At 41.7% G+C, this 20,232-nt stretch overlaps 1 protein-coding gene across 7 annotated transcripts in view; it reads left to right on the forward strand.

Annotated features, from left to right (window-relative positions):
- The window catches only part of LOC118143664 (uncharacterized), a 215,908-nt gene that overhangs the window by 136,831 nt on the left and 58,845 nt on the right, over positions 1-20,232 (forward strand). For 3 of the 7 annotated variants that reach the window (XR_013523924.1, XR_013523925.1, XM_078342574.1), the window contains one exon: positions 231-18,948. Coding sequence is in view for 4 of the 7 variants with exons in the window: in XM_078342574.1 (XP_078198700.1) it covers positions 231-360 (130 nt within the window). In the remaining 3 variants the exon portion in view is untranslated. The remainder of the gene's footprint in view (positions 1-230; positions 18,949-20,232) is intronic. The other 4 variants (XM_078342576.1, XM_078342575.1, XM_078342577.1 and 1 more) reach the window with 4 other exon arrangements.

Raw genomic sequence — 20,232 nt, forward strand, 5'->3', positions numbered from 1 at the left:
GGTGTACTGGAAAGTGACCTATACTAATACGTCACCATAATCATTTAATTATCGTAGATATCCATTAAAGTACTGCCTGTATTACTCAAGTTTGGACCTTTAAAAGAAATACCCAGTTGAGAAATCTTATCCTGTTCCTGTGAAGGAAATGTAAAATATGTTGAGAAGGCCTGAAGAAACACTCCATATGATTCTTATTTCCTCCTTCTTAATTTTTCTTTTTTTCCCAGTGCCTTTCTTCATTTCAGGCATGGTGCTTTGAACAATTTGACTTGGAGGCAAGACTGTGATACAGAAAACAGGCCACCGTGGAGGAGATCAGTAAATGCTTTGTCACTTCTAAGTGACAGGGGAAACTGATCATGATTGGTACACTTCTAACATGTAACTTTCTACATCTTTAGTAGATCATTGGGGAAATTAAAAAAAAAATCTGAAATCTCCGAATAGGTTTTACTTTGTGTGGTTCCAACTAAATGAACTAAATTTGTGTTTAAAGATTCTAAGTTTACAAGTAATGGTGAGAGCTGAGGTTTAACACTGCACAAAATAGTGCTTTCCCCCTGTGGAGGGCTAGGAGACCGGAATAGGAGGGGTGGGTGGGGGAATCAGTTTAGGCCAAATATTAGAAATTTCAGTGCAATCTTCTTAGTCATCACTTTCATTTCTGTCTTCTAGGGAAATCTGACACAGCTAGAAAGCAATGGAAAACACTAAGAGTTGCATCAGATGTTGAAGAGGAACTGATATTATGGGATAAAAAATGATTCTTTAAGGGAGATAACTGGTCATTTAAAGGTAGCAGCCTTTTTGGGAAAAGCTAACAAGGGTTTCCGAGGCCAACCTGTTGCTTGTTAGGAATGTTGGCCCTATGTTAGAAGGAAGAATAGATGTGTTTTGATGCTATTCCTCTTCCTCTCAGGATAGATTTGCAAGCATGGACAGTAAATGAATTTTCATGTCTTTTCAGGATGTTTCCCTCTAGAGCAGTTTCCAGATTCACTCTATGGAACAGTCTACAGTAGATTTAATATGGTTAGGATTTTGCCTAGTTCTGATGGGTGAGTGGTTTTCTTTTATTCATTCTTAATTCTGCATCTAATATTAGCCTACAGTGTTACTGTCACTGTGTGTGACCCAGAGAGAGAACGGAAGTAAAAGATGTAACCTCAGAGAGCTCAGAGGGCAGAAACAACACAATAACAATAACTCACATTCAAAGTGAACTTAAAAATTTAAAGGTTACTTTTTACTGCTTTACCTCATTTGTTCTCTCTGCAAGCACATTGAGTAGGCTTTACTATTCCTATTATACAAGTGAAGACAGTGAAGCTTGGAGAAGTTAAGAAACTTCCCCCAGATCACTTTCCTGTAAATGGCAGAGTCTGAACTTAGTATTCTGACTCTAAAGCAGCATCATCAGGTTCCATTCAAAGGTGGTGAGTACTGTACAAGAACGTGCTAATGAGACTTCGTGACTAGTCAGAGTGAAATGGGGCTCTTCAGGGATGGTATCTTGGGGAAGCACACAGTGTGTGCAGATTACTGGAGAGAGTCAAAGGAGATCCTGCTGTGGGGAGAAGGATGGAAAGTGCCATGGGAAGAGAGCAAGGGCAGAAATGAGGTTGGCACATGGGGATGAGGAAGGAGGCAGACCTTCATAAGCAGAGGAACCATGATTGGGAGCAGTGGGGGCAAAGTGTAGGAGACACTGGGGGCTGCGTATTTCAGGGATTGGGGAACAATAACACCTGGAATTTTCTTTACCTCAAGAAACCCACAGTGGAGGGGCTATGAGTGCTCCTAACAACATGTTCTGCACTGGTGCCTCAATGGGTAGAAAAGGGGGTTGCCAACTGAGTTATATATAGAACTTGTGCAAGGGAAGTTCTTATGCAAAATGACTAAACACACTCCATTGCTCTGTCTGGTTACTTATAAATATTGTTTATATGTAGAAGTTGATGGGAATCCAGACATTGTCTAAGAGATGGCTCAGAGAATAAAATGAGAAAAAGTTATTGGGAAAGACAAAGGGTTTCTAGGTTACCCACAGCAGTTGATTGCAGTCTGTCCCTCTGTCATAGTAGAGACAATTTAAGCCATATTCCCAACAAGTGTTCCGTATATCTAGCGCTGACATATTGGAACTTGGGGGAGACTATGTGACTTAGCTTTACTCTAGGAAGGATAGGCAATCTGGGGGTGGAGAGGGAAGTGAGACCCCATACAAACCTGGATGATCTCTACAGTTACATAACTGTCCAGCCACAAATCACTTATTAAACAACTGGATTCAGAAGACCAAGATCACTGTACATTTGGTTCACTCCAGTTATCTTGAGGTCTGGTACCCATGGGACTGGGGTGGCGGCTGATCATGTCAGGGGGACTCCTCCGCATGGTCTCACAAGCACGGTAGAGAATGCTAAACTTGATTGGGAACTCATGGAAGACCCCTGGAACCCAGAGCAATAAGGTCGGGAGGCTTAAAGAGTCTGGATAGAGGAGCTGGGTTGCAGAAGTTCTCTCTTTTCTTCCTTTGAAATTTCCAGGTAGGTCCCAGGGAACACATGATGAAAAGAAACATCTGGTGAGTTAGTGCTCAGCTGGCCGCACCTAGAGCGTCTCATCCAGGGAAATATTTGCCTGATTCTAGCACAGGGATTACAGTTTGCTGATCCAGGTTGGTTAAGAGCATAGGCTCTAAAATCAGGGAGTATGCAAGTTTACTGAAGCTCTTGGGGCTTGAATTTCCTCTATAAATTAGGGATAATAGTAGTACTGATCTTGGGGTGAGGATCAAAAAATGAGACAGTGTATGCATTTCAGGTTGAATTTGTTGGGACACAGATTTTGAGATGGAGATTTGCATGCAGGAGCATTACTGGGGAGTCATTTTGAGATCAGTACTTTGGGGAAAGTGAAGATAGCATTATTGGGCACAGGGAGAAGGAGAATTCTGACGCAGTTGTAAAAAAACCTCACTAATCCCACCAGTGCCTGTGTAGCTGCAATAACCCTTCAAAGTTATTTTGACCTGAGGTCGGTCTTATAGCCCTTCGTCAGTTAATCATTGGATATAAGATGCCCCTGGAATGGGGATGTGATCTTGGGCAAATAAACTGTTCAGCTAAGGGAGAATGCCTAAGAGGGATTCAGCTGATAGCTGTTAGCCACCAACATTCCCTGCAGGTGGGGAAATGAGTGCTTGCACCCTGAAGGAGGCATCAACCTGGGTGATACACAGCAGATTCTCTGCAGTCCATTCTTTGCCCTTCAGTCACTTGCTTCCTATCATAAGTTCTGACAGCAGCTCTTCTAGATTCTGGTGGTCTTCTTTTCCTGGAGGAAACATACAAGAGGAAGATGATTGGAATGACCTAGTGCGTGCGCTCACCACAGCAGCTGCTCTAGTGGCTGCAACTGATACTCATTGTCTTCCTCCTTGACTACCCATTTTAGTTTCCCCTTCCCATCTGGTTCAAGTGGTTTACCTGGCAGGTATAAAACTAGGCTGTGACCACTGTATTTACCTATTTTCTATTAAGAAACACCCAAGGCGTTTACCTGGGTTCCAAACACAGTCTTCCCTGCTCCCAGTCGGTAAAAGCAGCCCTCTCACTCCCTGGGGATCAGAATCAATTACTCATGCCAGGAGGCTGACTCCTTTTCTTGGCAGCTGTTCTCTTGGTATGCGGAATGTGAAGCAACTGGGTGGCAGCCACACCTTATCTTTAATGGAAAACTTACTGTGTTCTCTGGTGGAAGCAAGCAATCAACAATGGTGCAAGTCACTGAATCTTTGTAGAGTTTATCTCCTGTCATCTGAAGGGCATGTGACTTATCAAGGCATCCAACATACTTGCTACCTCTTTCTCCTTGGGTTCCAGTAGCATAATGTCATCAATAGTATGGACTGATAGGATGATTTTCAGGATAGCAGATGACCCATGTTTCTTTGGACTATGTTTTGATGAAGGGTGGAGGAGTTAACACAGCCCAGGGGCAAGAGTGTGAGACAATGTGTACTATTAGACAATAGTCTAAGGAGAACTGCTTCTGATCTTTCTTTCTGATAGACGGGGAAAAGAATGCATTTGTCAGATCCATGGCTGCAAACTATGTACTGGAGGCAACACTAGTCTGCTCTAGTCAAGATATCACATCTGGCAAAGTGTTTGTGGTTGGGGATAGTGATTAGTTGAGTTTGCGCTAGTCCAGTCATCTTCCAGGATTCACCCGGGTTTGGTAAAGGTCAGTCTGATGAATTAAGTAGGAATGTGAAGGGGAACACCACCCTGCATCCTTAGATCCGCTGTTCCCCTTGGGATATGATACTGTTGTTGATTTATTATACTACCATGCCTGGGTGGGAAAGGCAATTTCAGTGGCTTCTACTTAGCTTTCCCACTGTGCTTTGTAGATGCTCTGCCAACAACCAAGTATGTTTATTCTAGTTATGAATACAGGAACAGGAAAAATGACTAAGTCCAGAGATCCAATGTATCCACTGTGAGCCAGAGTTGACCCAGAACTCCATTTTTTCTTTTTCTTGAGATGGAGTCTCAGTCTGTCACCCAGGCCGGAGTGCAGTGCTATGATCTCAGCTCACTGCAACCTCTGCCTCCCCCGTTCTAGTGATTCCCCTGCCTCAGACTCCCGAGTAGTTGGGACTACAGGCATGTGCCACCATGCCCAGCTAATTTTTTTGTATCTTTAGTAGAGATGGAATTTCACTGTGTTAACCAGGATGATCTCCATCTCCTGACTTCATGATTAGCCTGCCTTGGCCTCCCAAAGTGCTGGGATTACAGATGTGAGCCACTGCGCCTGGCCAACTCCATTTATTAATAGGCCCCTTCAAGCCTCCACTCTAATTATGGTGGTGGTGGAGCATGATGTTACGTTGGATCCCTGGGTTTCAGTGTGAACTTGTGTTCTGTGTCCAACCATTCTCAAAATGCTTGGGATTCCCCCCTTTCCCAATGTACAATTACTTGAGTAAAGGACCATAGATTCCTTCAGGAAAGGATTGAGATAATCATTACTGTATATACTTATCATGGTGTTACAGGATCCTTCCTCCTAGAAAGCTTGCCTCTCCTATAGTCAGTAGATTCTGGGTCAGAACATTGGCTCAGATCCAGAAACTGGGCCAGGGATAATGACTTTTCATTGGGCTGCCCTTAGTCTCTTAATCACCAACCCTTGATTTTTTGGGGGAAGGTGGAGGGGAGTAAGGGGATGTAGATTGAACATTACTCTTACTGACTTCCCCTAGGAATCCTCTATTCTATTAACTATCTCCACAGATTATGACAGTTGTGACCACCTTGCTTCTAGTGGTTAAAGGTGGCTACCTGGCCTCTTTTTAGGATCCTCCTTAAAAAAGGGTTTTAGGATCCTTTTCAGGATCCACCATTGCTATCCATGAATTCAGCTCTGTAATAACTACTACCATCAGCCTGGTTCTATGGCCACTGAGAATTCTACTGAGAATTTCAGTAGAGGATGTTTTCTACTGAAATTCTCAATGACGTTGGTGGCCCTCTCACCAGGGCATTCCTTGTCACTTTGATAATCAGAATATCTTTCGGTCCCTCTCATGGAATAAAGCCATCTGGTGTATTTTCTCATCTTACTTAGTGTGTCTGCTCTAGCATGCCTACTTTTCTGAGCCTTTTCATCTTTTCTTCCAGTGTTTGCTGTGGCAGTTCTGGCATTTCTACTTTACTGTTTTCTCCAAACTTATCTGAGCCATCCTACATGTGTCTTAGCACTGTCTTCTAGGGCATTAAATACTGCCCAAACATATTATTCTAGTTCCTGCTGACTTATGCTAAATACTTCAGTTTACTTGAGGATATAATCTTTCTCTTTTCCTTAGAATGCCCAGAACTTCCTTAATTGGGTTATGTTGTGATTTAATTCTAGTTATTGGTCTGACGGTCAAGATGGGAGGTAGGAGTAGATACTGAGGTGTATTATTTTATCTATTGCCATGTAACAAAATCTAGCAGCTTAAAATAACAAAATTTGGCTGGGTACAGTGGCTTATGCCTGTAATCCCAACACTTTGGGAGACTGAGGCAGGTGAATCATGAGGTCAAGAAATTGAGACTATCCTGGCCAACATGGTGAAACCCCATCTCTACTAAAAAATACAAAAATTAGCTGCGTATGGTGGCACATGCCTGTAGTCCCAGCTACTCAGGAGGCTGAGGCAGGAGAATCCTTTGAACAAGGTTGCAGTGAGCTGAGATTGTGCCACTGCACTCCAGCCTAGCAAAACAGTAAGACTCTGTCTCAAAAAAAAAAAAAAAGTATTATCTTAGGATTTCTGGCTCAAGGTGTGTCATGGAATTTCAGTCAAAATGTTGGCTAGGGCTGTGGCCATTTGAAGGGTTAACTGGGGATGGAGGATCTACTTCCAGGATGGTTCATAACATGGCTGTTGGCAGGAAGTCTGTTACTCACTGGCTATTGGCAGGAACCCTCAGTTTGTTGACACATGGATCTCTCCATCCTGCTGCTTGAGTATACTCATAACATGGGAGGTAGCTTCCCCCAGAGTGGATAATCCAAAAATAGCAAGAAGGAAGCCACAATTTCTTCTGTGGCCTAGCTTCAGAAGTCATGCTCTGTCATTTCTGAAATATCCTATTGGTTATAAAAGTCATCTTTATTCAAAGTAGAAGGGGGCTACATAAGGGTGGAACTATCAGAAGGCAGGGACCATTGGGGCTATTTTAAAGACTGCCCAGCACAGGCAAGTGTTATTTTGCAAAAAGAGGCCTTACCTATCTTCAGGTAAGAGGTAGTGATAGACTTTATCAGAAAGGAGAGAGCCAATTCTTTAGGCTCAGAGGGTTTGGGAGTGGGGTGGAAAATTGGGGATTTGAGATTTGTGAGTGCATCAACTTAGATGTCCCCATTTCAAGTCTCAGGGTCTCACCCCTTCATAATTAGAGACCAGACACTGATGTGGAATATCTTCTAGGTTGAGAATTCAATTTCCTCTGTGGTTCTGCTATTCTTATAATGAAGTCCTGGGTGTGATACTCAGCATTTTCTGCCCTCTGGCTGCAGGATATGAGAGTTTGTCTGTGTGTTTTCAATAAGGCCTCTGGTAGTCATATTTAGCTTTAAATAGTGATTAATCACACTCAGTCTTTCATTGTTTTCACTCAATACATTTCTGTCCCCAACAACAGCCATCAAATTCCATAGTCCTTATAATTATTATCCAGCCCATGTCTCAAATACTTAATATATTGCACCTGACAACCTTCTACTGTTTCCCATCCTAGTTCATCCTAATGCGATTTTTAAAAAAATTCACTATGGTTACATATCAGGGTATCTCAGCGCTTCGTCTTATCACTGGGGCTGAGGTCCTCAAGTAGCCCATTTTAATGTTGCTTCTTCAGACCACTCCCACACCAACTTTTGCTAGACATACTAAGAAATGGGCTCTGAGATGGAGATTTGCATGCTGGAAGGTAACTGGGGATTGCTTTGCGAGTGAAGGAAATAAGATGGGGCAGAAGGAGAAGATGAACTGCAGTGAAGCTACATGAAAATCCCTTAGCCAATACTGTGGCCTACTCTGAGTACAGGATGACGTCTCAGAGTTTACCTGAGCTGATGCAAAAGTGCTGGAACTTCATACTTTTCACTCAAAAGTCATTGTATAAGGACTGCCCCCAGGAAGGGGATGAGACTGCACAAGGCAATTATCTTCAGCTGAAGGAAATTCCTTGTGAGGGACTCAGCTGATAGTGCTCAGCCCCACACCCACAACACTGAAATGAGTACTTTGATTCTGAATGTTGTGGTAGATCCGACTGGCGCAATGCAGCATTGGGCCTGAGACTAGGGGGAAGCAAGGAGGCCCCTAGGGTGTAACATCTAAGGAGGCATCCACTCTCAGGAGCTAAGGTGCACGTGAATGATCCTTAGAGTACCTTTTTAAATTTTGCACCTCAGTTGCCTCATCCTGCACAGCATCCCTCCTAGTAAGTAAGGCACTTAACCCGGGGCTTGCATATGGTGAGTGCTCAGTAATTGTTATTATTGTTTCATGATTGCTTTTATTATTGCTCTACAGTTAGGCACAGTTGAGTTTCCCACATAGCTGGAACAAGACAGCTGGGTGTGTGAAAGCGGCTTTTAAATCCTGGTTCTATCTTCGATAAGATAGGCATCATTGTTTTAGTGCCGGAAATGCCTTCCTAGAAGTGGGAGCTGTGGGCGACACCATTGGTTGCTTCCTTACAGCCTTTGCTAATAGAACTCCAACATTTTGGGTATTAGATACTCAGATGTTTTAGGGGAGGCTAGCCCCTCCTCAACCCTGGTGAATTCTAATTGGCCTAAGCCAAACATGGTGGTCCTGTTCCTCTTGCCAGTGATTGGTTTAAGCATGGGCATGTGACACAATTCTGGCCAATGAGTGAAGGGGATGTCTGTTGGCAACTTCTGGGAAATCTTTTCCTCATTGCTTAGAAATAAATTCTCCTGAAGAATCATCCTTTCTACTTTTGGCATCTAGGACTATGACAGCCATCTTGGGGTCATGAGGGTAGCCAGATAATAGGCTTAACCAATACACTGAGGATGGCAGAAGGGAAAGAAGAAAAGATTCTGGTCCTCAATGATATTTTTCAGCTACTAAGATCCTAGATCTCCTTACCTTCACCTTTTGTTGTGTGATAAAATGACTTATTACTTAAACTAGTTTAGATTGTTTTCTGTTATGTGCAGCCAAAACACCCTATTTGTAACTGACACAATATGCTGATTGATAAGACTGTTAAAGCATAGTGTGTGAGGTGATAAATTGCCAATATCATTTATTACCTACAATCAGCCTATAATTTGCATAAATTAGCAGGTGTATTGTATGATGGCTTTATCAAAACACCAGAATTGGTCCAGAATATGATCCACATTCACTTCAGGCCTCATCTTTCTACAGCCACAGTGAAACTTGTATTTTAACGTTCAGGCTTTAGTTGAATAATCCCATGTTTGTTCATTATTTAGAAAATAAAGTCAAAGAAGGGACCATAGTGGGAAAATTGAAGACTGACCAGAGGCTTCTTCTTTTTTTTTTTTTTTGAGACGGAGTTTCGCTCTTGTTACCCAGGCTGCAGTGCAATGGCACAATCTCGGCTCACCACAACCTCCGTCTCCTGGGTTCAGGCAATTCTCCTGCCTCAGCCTCCTGAGCAGCTGGGATTACAGGCACATGCCACCATGCCCAGCTAATTTTTCTGTATAAAAAATTAGTGTATAATTTTAACGGGGTTTCACCATGTTGACCAGGATGGTCTCGATCTGTTGACCTTGTGATCCACCCGCCTCAGCCTCCCAAAGTGCTGGGATTACAGGCATGAGCCACTGCGCCCGGCCAGAGGCTTCTTGTTACTGACTCTGGTCTGGATGTATTTGCATTAGAAGATGGGTACCTGCACTGTAAGAGTAGTAACCCCAGTGGAGAGGGTGCGACAGAGTGAGTTTCAGGAGATAAGGCACTAAAATGGTAAAACAAACAAATGAACAACCAGATATGGAATATCTAACAGACTTAAAAAATGAAGGAAGGTGAGTTTGAGAAGATTGCAGCATTCTAGCCTTGAGTGACTATTCCCCCTAAACTCCTATGAAATGCTGCTGTTCTGCCTACATACAACTCTGACAGTGAGGTTCCATCCAGGCCCCTGACTCAGGCAGACAGTTCTGGATTTGGTGCTGCTGCTGGCTGACACTCATGTTTGTCAGTGCATCTCTCTGCCTCCCAGATGAACACCTATTGGTTTATCTGCCCAGGTCACAAGCCAACAAATTTTCTATTTGAAGAATTGATCCCTCTCCTCTATTTGGTGCACAGGAATAGACTCCTAGCAGTCAGGCATTGCTGACAGATTTTGGCTACTGCTGATTGGTTCAGGGACAGACATCTGACTAATCATTTCCTCTCTTGGGAATTTGAAGTTGTGACTGTGAGATGGCTCTTCTGTATAGTTCTGTCTGTAGGGTATAAGCTTGGGAACTGTGGAGTGGCCATCTTCTGCCTGCCATGAAAATGGATAAATAAAAAAGGCCAGTCTGCACAGAAAGAAGGACAATTCTCTCCTTGTCTCTAGTCTGGGCATCTTCTTTGAGAATCTGTGTGCTTATCATGTTTGTTCCTCATTTGGTTACTTTGTTACATCAGAGCTTGTATTGATATTACCGTTTTATACATGTATTCCTTTTCTTCCCAATTATATTTACTCCAAAGGCTTTTGTTTCTGTGAGTCAGACTCTGTCTTATTTACAGTCAGCAGCCTATTAGAATCATCAGCCAAAATGTTACAAATATGGTTTGTCACATGAACACACAAGGACAGCACTAGAGCAGAGGACAGAGGAGCTGTGACACAGAGGTTTGAGAAACAGTGTCATTATAACAGTGGAGCCTGATTGTTCTCACATTTACAGGTTTTATGTGTCCCTGTGCATATAAAAATATGTTTGTCTTCTCTGCCTTTGTTCTGTTGTAGTCTTTGTGTGTGTCCTTGCTCTTGTACTTCCTCTGGAAGCTCTGTTGCCAAGAAACAAGGAAAAGCCAAGGCTCTTTCCTGAAATTCAGTGTTAATAAGGGAAGGGAGAAAGAAAGTTGGCAGACATCAGGTGTGCTTCAGGTTTGATTAATTCCATGCCAGAAATCATGTTTTGACAACATGAAGATCAAGGAAATTGGGAAAGGTGCAACAATTGCTAGGGTAGTAACGTTATTCTGTGCCAGGAGTTTTACAATAAATAGAACAGAATTGGTACTCCTCCGTCCTTTGCTTTAACACAAAATCAGAGTCAGTTGTGCCTCATGGTTTTGATTCAAGCAAAGGCTTTGGATAGCAATGGAGAATGGTTTGAGAACTCTGGAAATTGACACATGCACTTGATACCAGGATAACAGGTGTTTGAATTTTTATTCTTATGTTATTACAATATTTAAATCTACAATTATTTTGATATAGGAATTGACTATCATATCCACATGTATCAGTGGTCTCCAACTAAATACCTTAATTTGTCATTATTTCTAAAATTTTAAAGTGTTAAAACAAGTTCTATTGGTATTATTTTTCTGGTAGTATAGCCTTCTCAGTGCCTGTCATTTCATTTCACACAGTGCATGTTAAGTAAATACTTGCATGAATGAATACCTAAATGATGATTTATAAAAGTGTTTCTCAAATTTTAATGTGTGTTAGAATCACCTGGGTGTCTTTTTAAAATGCAGATTCTGATTCCTTCAGTATGTCTGGGTAAGGCCTGAGATTCTGCATTTTTAATAAGCATCTAGATAGTTCCTGCTAATTATGGACTATACTTTGAATAACAAGAACTTAGAAGGCAAAAAAGAAAGAGCTTCATATAGATCAACAGCACCCTTTGGTGTTCTTCCTCCTGTGTTCAAGACAGTGGTAAGGTGAACTGAGCAGTGAATGCAGTTGGAGGTCTGGAGACCTGCTTTCCAGTCCTGACTGTGTCACTAAATTAGCCCCATGACTTTGTGTAGATTACTTATCCTTTTTGGACCTCACTTTCTGGTCCTGCCAAATAGTGAACTAGGGCTGGATCATGTTTCAAACTCCCCTGAGAAGACCTCTAACTCTGCAGGGATGCCTCAGGAACCCCCAAGGAAAATGTGAGGCTAGTTTGAGAAGGAAGAGGAGCAGAGAAGGCAATGGAGAAGGAGCTGTTATTTAGAAAGGTAGGAGGACAACCAGGAACATGTCCTGTCACTAAAAATATGGCTTTAAGAATGTTGCAATGGGCCGGGCATGGTGACTCATGCCTGTAATGCCAGCACTTTGGGAGGCTGAAGTGGGTGGATCACTTGAGGTCAGGAGTTTGAAACTAACCTGACCAATATGATAAAACCCCGTCTCTACTAAAAATGCAAAAATTAGCCCAGCATGGTGGCATGCGTCTGTAATCACAGCTACTCGGGAGGCTAAGACAGGAGAATTGCTTGACCCTGGAAGGTGGAGGTTGCAGTGAGCAATCGTTGCACCATTGCACTCCAACCTGGTCAACAGGAGCGAAACTTTGTCTCAAAAAAAAAAAAAAAAAGAATGATGTAATGGTGGGTTGTGTCAAACACTTACATTCAATTGTCATTCAACACAGTATTTAAGACCATTATGTTTCCCACTCCTGCAATGTGACATACTTGTTCTGAAGAAGTCTGAACATTTATTCTGGACCTGACCCCTCACTAAGTGGTACCTAGAATACTTGAGGTCCATCCCTTTGATGTATTAATGTGCATATTCTCTGAATGTCTCCAGGATGCAGGTAAATGGTAGGGGGATAGTATGAGGTGTGAAATATACATATGATCTGGTTGGGTCACTTCATTACTCTGCAGTGTCCCCATGACCACAATCACTGCCAACAGGATTCTTGGATGATGCGAGGACTTAGACCTCTCACAGGTCTAATGTTCTAGGATTTGACTATTGTTATGGCAAAGGAAGAGGAAAAGGGAAATGCCAGCTAAATGAGTCAGCAGTTATAGCAAAACTGTCGCACCGTTCTCAGGGTCTGATCTACTCACTCTCCTTCCCGCTCATTTCCCCAGTGCGTTCCCAAGGTTCCAGTGGCTCCTTGGGAACAGGGAGACAACTGACTCATCCAGCTGCCACTCTTGGGCAGAGCTCAAGAGGAGCTAATGGCCAAAGTCTGACCAACAGGGAGGCATACATGCTGAGATGGCTTTTATGTCTTCTCATTATTTCCAGGAAAGAAAGTGGGGGAAGAAGAAAGGAACATTTTCCAGTGACACATTTTTAGTTTGGAACTGTTTTTTTTATCCATGGCTGTACATGAAAGTCACCTGAAGTACTTTAAGAAAATACTGATGTCCAAGGCCCACCCCTAGAGGTTCTGACTTAATCAGCATGGGATGGAAATGAGGCAATGTTTGTATTTAAAGTTGCCCAGGTAATTCTAATGTGCAACCAGAAACAAGAGTTATTTTAGTGCTTAGGATCATCATTTCTCTTTTCTTTTCAGTGTGACTGTGGGCAATTTGACCGCCGTCCTAAACAGCTCAGTAAGAAGCCTGTGGTGGATATGGATTATTTAAAGTTCATCTCAATTTGAACAGAACTATTAGAATAGCTTTCTCTTCAAAACTGATGTGTTTGGCTCTTGTAATTTTTCAGCCTCTGCAGCCTGAGATGGCTCTGGTGGGTAACTCCCAGCCAGAACAATGGTTCTTAGGTAGTAGGGGCTAGGAAATTGGTGTTCCTAACTTGAGCATACATGGAATGTTTTAGCTAAGTGTAAGCTTCCTGGATGATAAGGATTGTGTCTGTCTCAAATTGTCAGACAATGGGCAAATGTGATGGAATCTTGCTTCTATATTTTTTACATGGAAGTAGAATTCAGAGGCAGATCTCATAGATCTAAGATTAGGCTCCACAGTGGAGCTCAAGCATTGCATATGATAACCTCCTTCAGATGGAAGTGTTTACTCTCTTTCTGCTTCCTCATTTCTCCTCAAGGTTTCAATGGTGACCTGCCAGCAGCTCCCGGATCTATAGGTTTCACTCAATTTTTGACTCATGACCTGTTAACAACCTCCACCCGAGTATGTCATGAGTTTCCTCAAAACTCAACATTTACAAAACTGAACATCCTCAAAACACCTTCCCTTTCTCACCATTCCTCTCAGCCTACAGCAGCTCCATATACCCCATCTCTTGGACGGAACATACCAGAGTCCACTTAGCTTTCTTTATAAGCCGTTCATGGAGGAAATATTTATTGAGCATCTATTGTGTGCCACCCACTGTGCCACCCACTGTGCCAACCACTGTGCATATGATGGTGAATAACCAAGACAAGGGCTTGCTCTCATGGAGCTTGCAGTTTTGTGGGGAGAGAGATAATAGAAAGTAAAGTAAAGGTAGTGAGTAGTTACTGAAAATAAAGCAGTGGGAGAGAGAGTGATAGTGGAAGCTACTTTAGAAAATGTAGCCAGATCAGGCCTCTCAGAGAGGCCACTTGAATGACGAGAAGGGCTATGAAAAGATGGGGGATGATAAAGGAAACTGTGAGTACCTGAGCCCTGAGACAGTTAAAAAAAAAATCTAAGAGACCAGTGTCTGGAGTGTAGTGGGTTGAGCAGAGATGAATGGGGCAAAACCACGCCGGACTTGTACAATGTGGTAAAAATGATGGATTTAACTGCATTTTATCTTAGTATATCTATTTTATCCACACCTTCCTTTCCACACTTCCAGGCACATTGTTTATCAAACTATTACATTTCACTTCACAATTTACCTACTCAGCTTTTCCAACTCCTCCTCCTCAGGCACCTTTGCTGACTCTTCTCTTTGTCCTCCTCACCCCCTATCTCTCAGCAGGCCCCAAACTTCTCTCCTGTCTCTCCCAGGAGTGTTACCCTAGAACAGTCTGCCTCAGATTCTGTTTCTGCCTAGAAGAGCCAGACATCTGGTTAATCACATTCCTTGGGTCTTAGCATATTATCACACACACATTATGTCTTAGTGTATTATTAAACTGGCAAATCCCTTATTTGACAGAATAACTGATTTCCTTTTTAATCCTAATTCCTCTCCCTTACCCCCATTTTAATGTGTATCTTTTCATTTGGATGTATTCTTGTAGAATGTCCATTTTATTTGTATGCATTTATTTTAAATTCTGTAAATGATAGTATCTATTCTAGCCTCTTTTCTACTTTTTCATTAAGCACTATGGTTTTAAGATCTATTCATGAGGCTGTGTATATTTCTAATCTGTTGCTTCTAACAAATGATAGTATTTCACATTAACCAAGGTAGCCTAGGCTATGCTGAAGTAAAAACACCCAAATCACAGTGGCTTAACACATTTATTTTTTTTGAGTCAGAGTCTTGCTCTGTGGCCCAGGCTAGAGTGCAGTAGTGCAATCTTGGCTCATTGCAACCTCTGCCTCCTGGGTTCAAGTGATTCTCCTGCCTCAGCCTCTCTAGTAGCTGGGACTATAGGTGTGTACCACCATGCCCAGCTAATTTTTGTATTTTAGTAGAGACGGGGTTTCAGCAAGTTGGCCAGACTGGTTTTAAACTCCTGAACTCAGGTGATCCACCCTTCTTGGCCTCCCAAAGTGCTCGGATTACAGGCATGAGCCACCATGCCTGGCCCTGTTTACTGTTTATTCATTGAGAATCCTCTATAGGTCTGGCTATTCCCTCCATAGGTCATGGCAGCTCTATTTTGTTGTTGTTGTTTGCTTTTGAGACAGGGTGTCATTCTGTCACCCAGATTGGAGTGCAGTGGTGTGATCTCGGCTCACTGCAACCTCCACTTCCTGAATTCAAGTGATCCACTCACCTCAGCTGGGACTATAGGCGTGAGCCATCACACCCAGCTGCTTTTTGTATTTTATGTAGATATGGGGTTTCTCCACATTGCCCAAGCTGGTTTTGAACTCCTGGGCTCAAGCGATCTGCCCATCTAGGCCTCCCATAGTGCTAAGTTTACAGGCGAGCCACTATGCCAGGCCAGGGAAGCTCTCCTTTAAGCCATGACTCAGAGATCCCTTCCACTTCATAGCTATGTCATTGTGAAATTATTACTTTCAGGGTTGCTAAAGCAGAGAAGAAAAAAAAATATAGGGAATACATATCCATTCTTACATTCTTCAGGCTTGAGGTAACACATATCACTGCTATTCACAGCACATTGACCAAACCTGTTGAATGGCCTTGACCAACTGTGGGAGGGGCTGGGAAATGTGAGGAGTGCACTGGCAGCCAGTGAGCCATAAATGTCTCTGATATAGTGAGTATCCACCATACTTTATCTACATACTGTCCAATTGGTGGACATATAACTCCCCACCAACACAAACAATGCTGCAGTGAGTATTTTTGGCCTAGATTCTCATGGACCTAAACGAGAATCTTCTTGGGAAGCTGTAGTAGGTTAAATGCTTCTCAAAAAGATAGGTTCACATCCTAACCCCTAGAGCCTGTGAATATGACCTTATTGGGAGAAAGCATCTTGGCAAATGTAATTAAGGATCTTGAAATGAGATCATTTTGGGTTATCCAGGTAGGTCCCAAATCTAATGACTAGTGTCCTTCTAAGAGACAGAAGAGAAAACACAGACAAAGGGCAGAGGCAGAAAGTGTAGTGGTGTGGTCATAGCCAAGGAGCACCAGGAGCTGCCAGAAGCTAGAAGGGATAAGGAAGAGTTCTCCCATAGATACCTCAGAGAGAATGCAAATTTTCTTTCAGATTTCTGGCCTCTGGAACTGTGAGAGAATAAATTTCTAGTTTTTAAGGCACCAATTTTTGTGGCATTTGATTAAGGTAGCCCTGGGAAATGAATACATAGTTTGGTGACTAGAAGTGAGGTGCTACTACTGTAACAAATACTTAAAACTGTGGAAGTGACTGTGGAATTAGGTAATGTGCAACTATCCAAGCCTGCAAGAATTTTGAGGCAGAGGCTAAAAAAATTCTGTATTCTGGTAAGGGCTCAGAAGGAAGTAGGGGACATGGTAGAGAAAGCTTCTATTGTCTAAGAGTATCCAACTAATGTTGCGGTAAACAGAATGTTGCTAGAAGGAAATGAAGAATGTGTTACTGAAAGCTGAAGGAAAGGTCATCCTTTATATGCAGGCAGAAAAGTTGGCTGAATTATGTTTTCTTTGTTGTATAGAAAGCTGAATTTGTAATCGATAGCTTGAATATTTCTGAGGAGAAATATGAGCAGACTTCCAAGAAAGTATTAAAGATGCAGACTGGTTTCTCCTTGCTGCCTATAGTCAAATACTTGCAAGCAGAAAGATAAGTTAAGAAAGGAAGTGTTAGATAAAAATGAACAAGGACCTTTATTTTGAAAGTTATCAATCTACTCAGATTGCAAAGGATTCTAAAGTTAGGAAATTCACTCTTAGGAAGTGGGCTCTAGAGAGAATGCCAAGGATGTGGCTGGACAACCTTTCACTGAAGAGATAAAGCATGACTCATGGATACACTCAACTATCTCACCAGAAGACAAAAATAGAAATGAGTTAAACATGGAAAATCTGTGGAGAACCCTTTTGTCTAATGGCATGAATCCCTGGACCCCCCACAGGAGAACCACAAGGGTTTTGAGAATGTTATATCTGCAGACTGCCAGCTTGAACTTTTTAAAAGGATAGAAACAGGATGAAATGAGAGAACACTATCAGAGTTCCAAAATTTTAAGGGCAGAAAGTGGGCTTATAGAGCTAGTCAGCTGTAAACATGTGCTGTCCTTTAAGAAAATGAAAGAATGATCCTGAGGCCTGCCATAGGCCCAAAGGATATACTACCATGGGCTCACGGGATAGGGCCACCACAAACACAAAAGGCAGAACTGTCATGGACCCCAGGGGTGTGTTGACTGACAGAAGATTATTCTCAAGCCTTGAAACCTAGTGAAATTTGCCCTTTTGGTTTTGACTCCTTTGGAACTGGTGGCCCCTTATTCCTTCAGTTTTATATTTTTTTATAATGGAAATGTCTATCCTATTCCTATCCCACCTTTGTATTTTAGAAGTAGATAACTTGTTTCCTAGTTTCATAGGTCCAGAGATGGAGGAGAGTTTTGCCCAGGATAGACCATACAGGTTTCAGCAATCCCTGAGTTAGATGATGTGCTTTGTAATATTTTGAGATGGTGATATTTAGATGAGATTTGGAACTTAAAGTTGATGCTGGAATGGGTTAAAACTTTTGGGAATGTTGGCCTGGGGCGATGCAACTGCTGTGCCCTGCCTTCTGTGGTCCAAGCCACCACTGTACTTCATCTTCTCACCAGAGCCCATGCCACTGGGGAACACTTCAGGGTTCTGCACCCCATTTCTGTTGTTGCTCTGAGTACCTGTACCCCAGAACCCAGTGCTGCTGCAACTGCCTGCAGGCCATACCAGACCTGGCACCAAAAAGGATCCCTTTGATCAGGACTGCCCTCCCTAGGGGAAAAGGAGAACAGGAGGATCCCAGAAGTCTTTGCCATGAAGGATCCCCACAGCCTTTGCTGCTGCTGCCATAACCTCAGATATCTGTAGCCTTGGCTGTCTAAGACTCCTACAGTTGTACCCAATGTTGACCTCAGTGATAGAGCTGCATGAAGAGTACACCACAGCACACTCTCTGAAACCAGAGTGGCTGTACCCCACCCAACTAGCATGCTCACACCCTCCTTCAGGTGAAAGTATTTCTCCCACTGAGGCTAATCTGTAATGTCTGGAATGGACAACTGCTCCCTCAAGTGTGCAGATATCAATGCAAAGCCACAAGAAATATAAAAATCCAGGGAAACATGACACCACTAAAGGAGCACTGAATCATTTTCTAGTAACTGACTCCAAATAAATGGAGGTCTATGAATTGCTTGAAAATGAATTCAAAATAGTTATTTCAAAAAGGTTTAGTGGGATATAAGAGGACACAGGTAGATAACTCTACAAAATCGGGAACATAATGCATGAACAAAACTAGAAATTCAACAAAGAGGTAGAAATCGTGAAAAGAAACTAAAAGAAATCTTGGAGCTGAAGAATACAATGAATGAAATGAAAAATGCAGTAGAGGGCTTCAATAGCAGACTCAATCAAGCTGAACAAAGAATCTGTGAACTCAAAGACAAGCCTTTTGAAATTATCTAGTTGGTGGAGAAAAAAGAAAGAAAAAGTAAAAAAATTTAAAAAGCTATGGGAATTATAAAACCCCATTAAATGTAACAATATATGCATTACAGGAGCCTCAGAAGTCGAAGATAAAGAAAAGGGAAGAAAGGTTATTTAAGAAATAAGACTGAAGACTTATTAAACCTTGAGAGATATGGACATTCAGATTCATGAAACCCAAAAGTTCCCAGTCTCAACCCAAGTAAGTCATCATAGAGACATATTATAATCAAATTGTCAAAAGTTAAAAAAAATTTTTTAAAAGAATTTTAAAAGCAGCAAGACAAAATTGACATGACACATACAAGAGAACCTTCATAAGGCTATTAGTAGATTTCTCAGCATAAATGTACACACTAAGAAAGAATAGAATAATATATTCAAATGCTGAAAGAAAAAACTGTCAATCAAGAATACTTTCTTCAGAAAAGCTGACCTTCAGAAATGAAGGAGAGAAAGAGACTTTCCCAGATAAACAAAACCTGAGGGAGTTTATCACCATTAGACCTGTCTTACAAGAAATGCTAATTGGAGTTCTTCAAGCTGCAATAAAAAAACACACAGTTACTAACATGAAAATATATGAAAGCATAAAATTTTCAAGTAAAGGTAAATACATAGTATACTATATTTAATATTATACTATAATATTTACAGTATTTATACTGTTGTATTTGATATTTTATGTTTGATAAATTAAATTCATGATATTCTCATGTAATGGTGATATGTAATCACTTTTAACTCTGAAGGTTAAAAGATAAAAGTACTAAAAGTATAACTACACGATTTCATTAGTGGATAAAACTATAAAATATGTAAATTGTGACAAAAAAACATAAAGCGAGGGGTAAGAGAGAAGCAAAAGTATAGTATTTATATGCAATTGAAGTGAAGCCGTTATCAACTTAAAACAGACTGGTGTAACTATAAGATGTTTTATGTATGCCTCATGGTAACCACAAAGCAAAAATCTGTAGTTTATACAAAATGATAAAGAGAACTAAATCAAACATACCACTGCCAAAAGAAAAAAAATTATCAAACCACAAAGGAAGACTGCAAGAGAGGAAGAAAGGAACGAAATAACTACTACATAGTCAGAAACAATTAACAAAATGCAGGCAGGCACAATGGCTCATGCCTATAATCCCAGCACTTTGGATGGCGGAGGCAGGAGGATCACTTGAGGCCAGGAGTTTGATACTACCCTGAGCAACACAGCAAGATTCTGTCTCTACAAAAAATTTTAAAGGATTATTTAGGCATGGGTGTACACACATGTAGCCCTTGCCACTCTCAAGGCTGAGGTGGGAGGATCACTTGAGCCCGGGAGTTTCAGGAGTTCAAGGTTACAGTGAGCTATGATTGTGTGATTGTGCCATTGCACTCCAGCCTCAGAGACAGAGCAAGACTCCATCTTATGAAATAAAATAAAAATGGCAAATCTTACCCATCAAAAATGACTTTAAATTTAAATGGATTA

The sequence above is a fragment of the Callithrix jacchus genome, chromosome 11, assembly GCF_049354715.1.
Source record: "Callithrix jacchus isolate 240 chromosome 11, calJac240_pri, whole genome shotgun sequence".
Taxonomy (NCBI): Eukaryota; Metazoa; Chordata; class Mammalia; order Primates; family Cebidae; genus Callithrix; species Callithrix jacchus.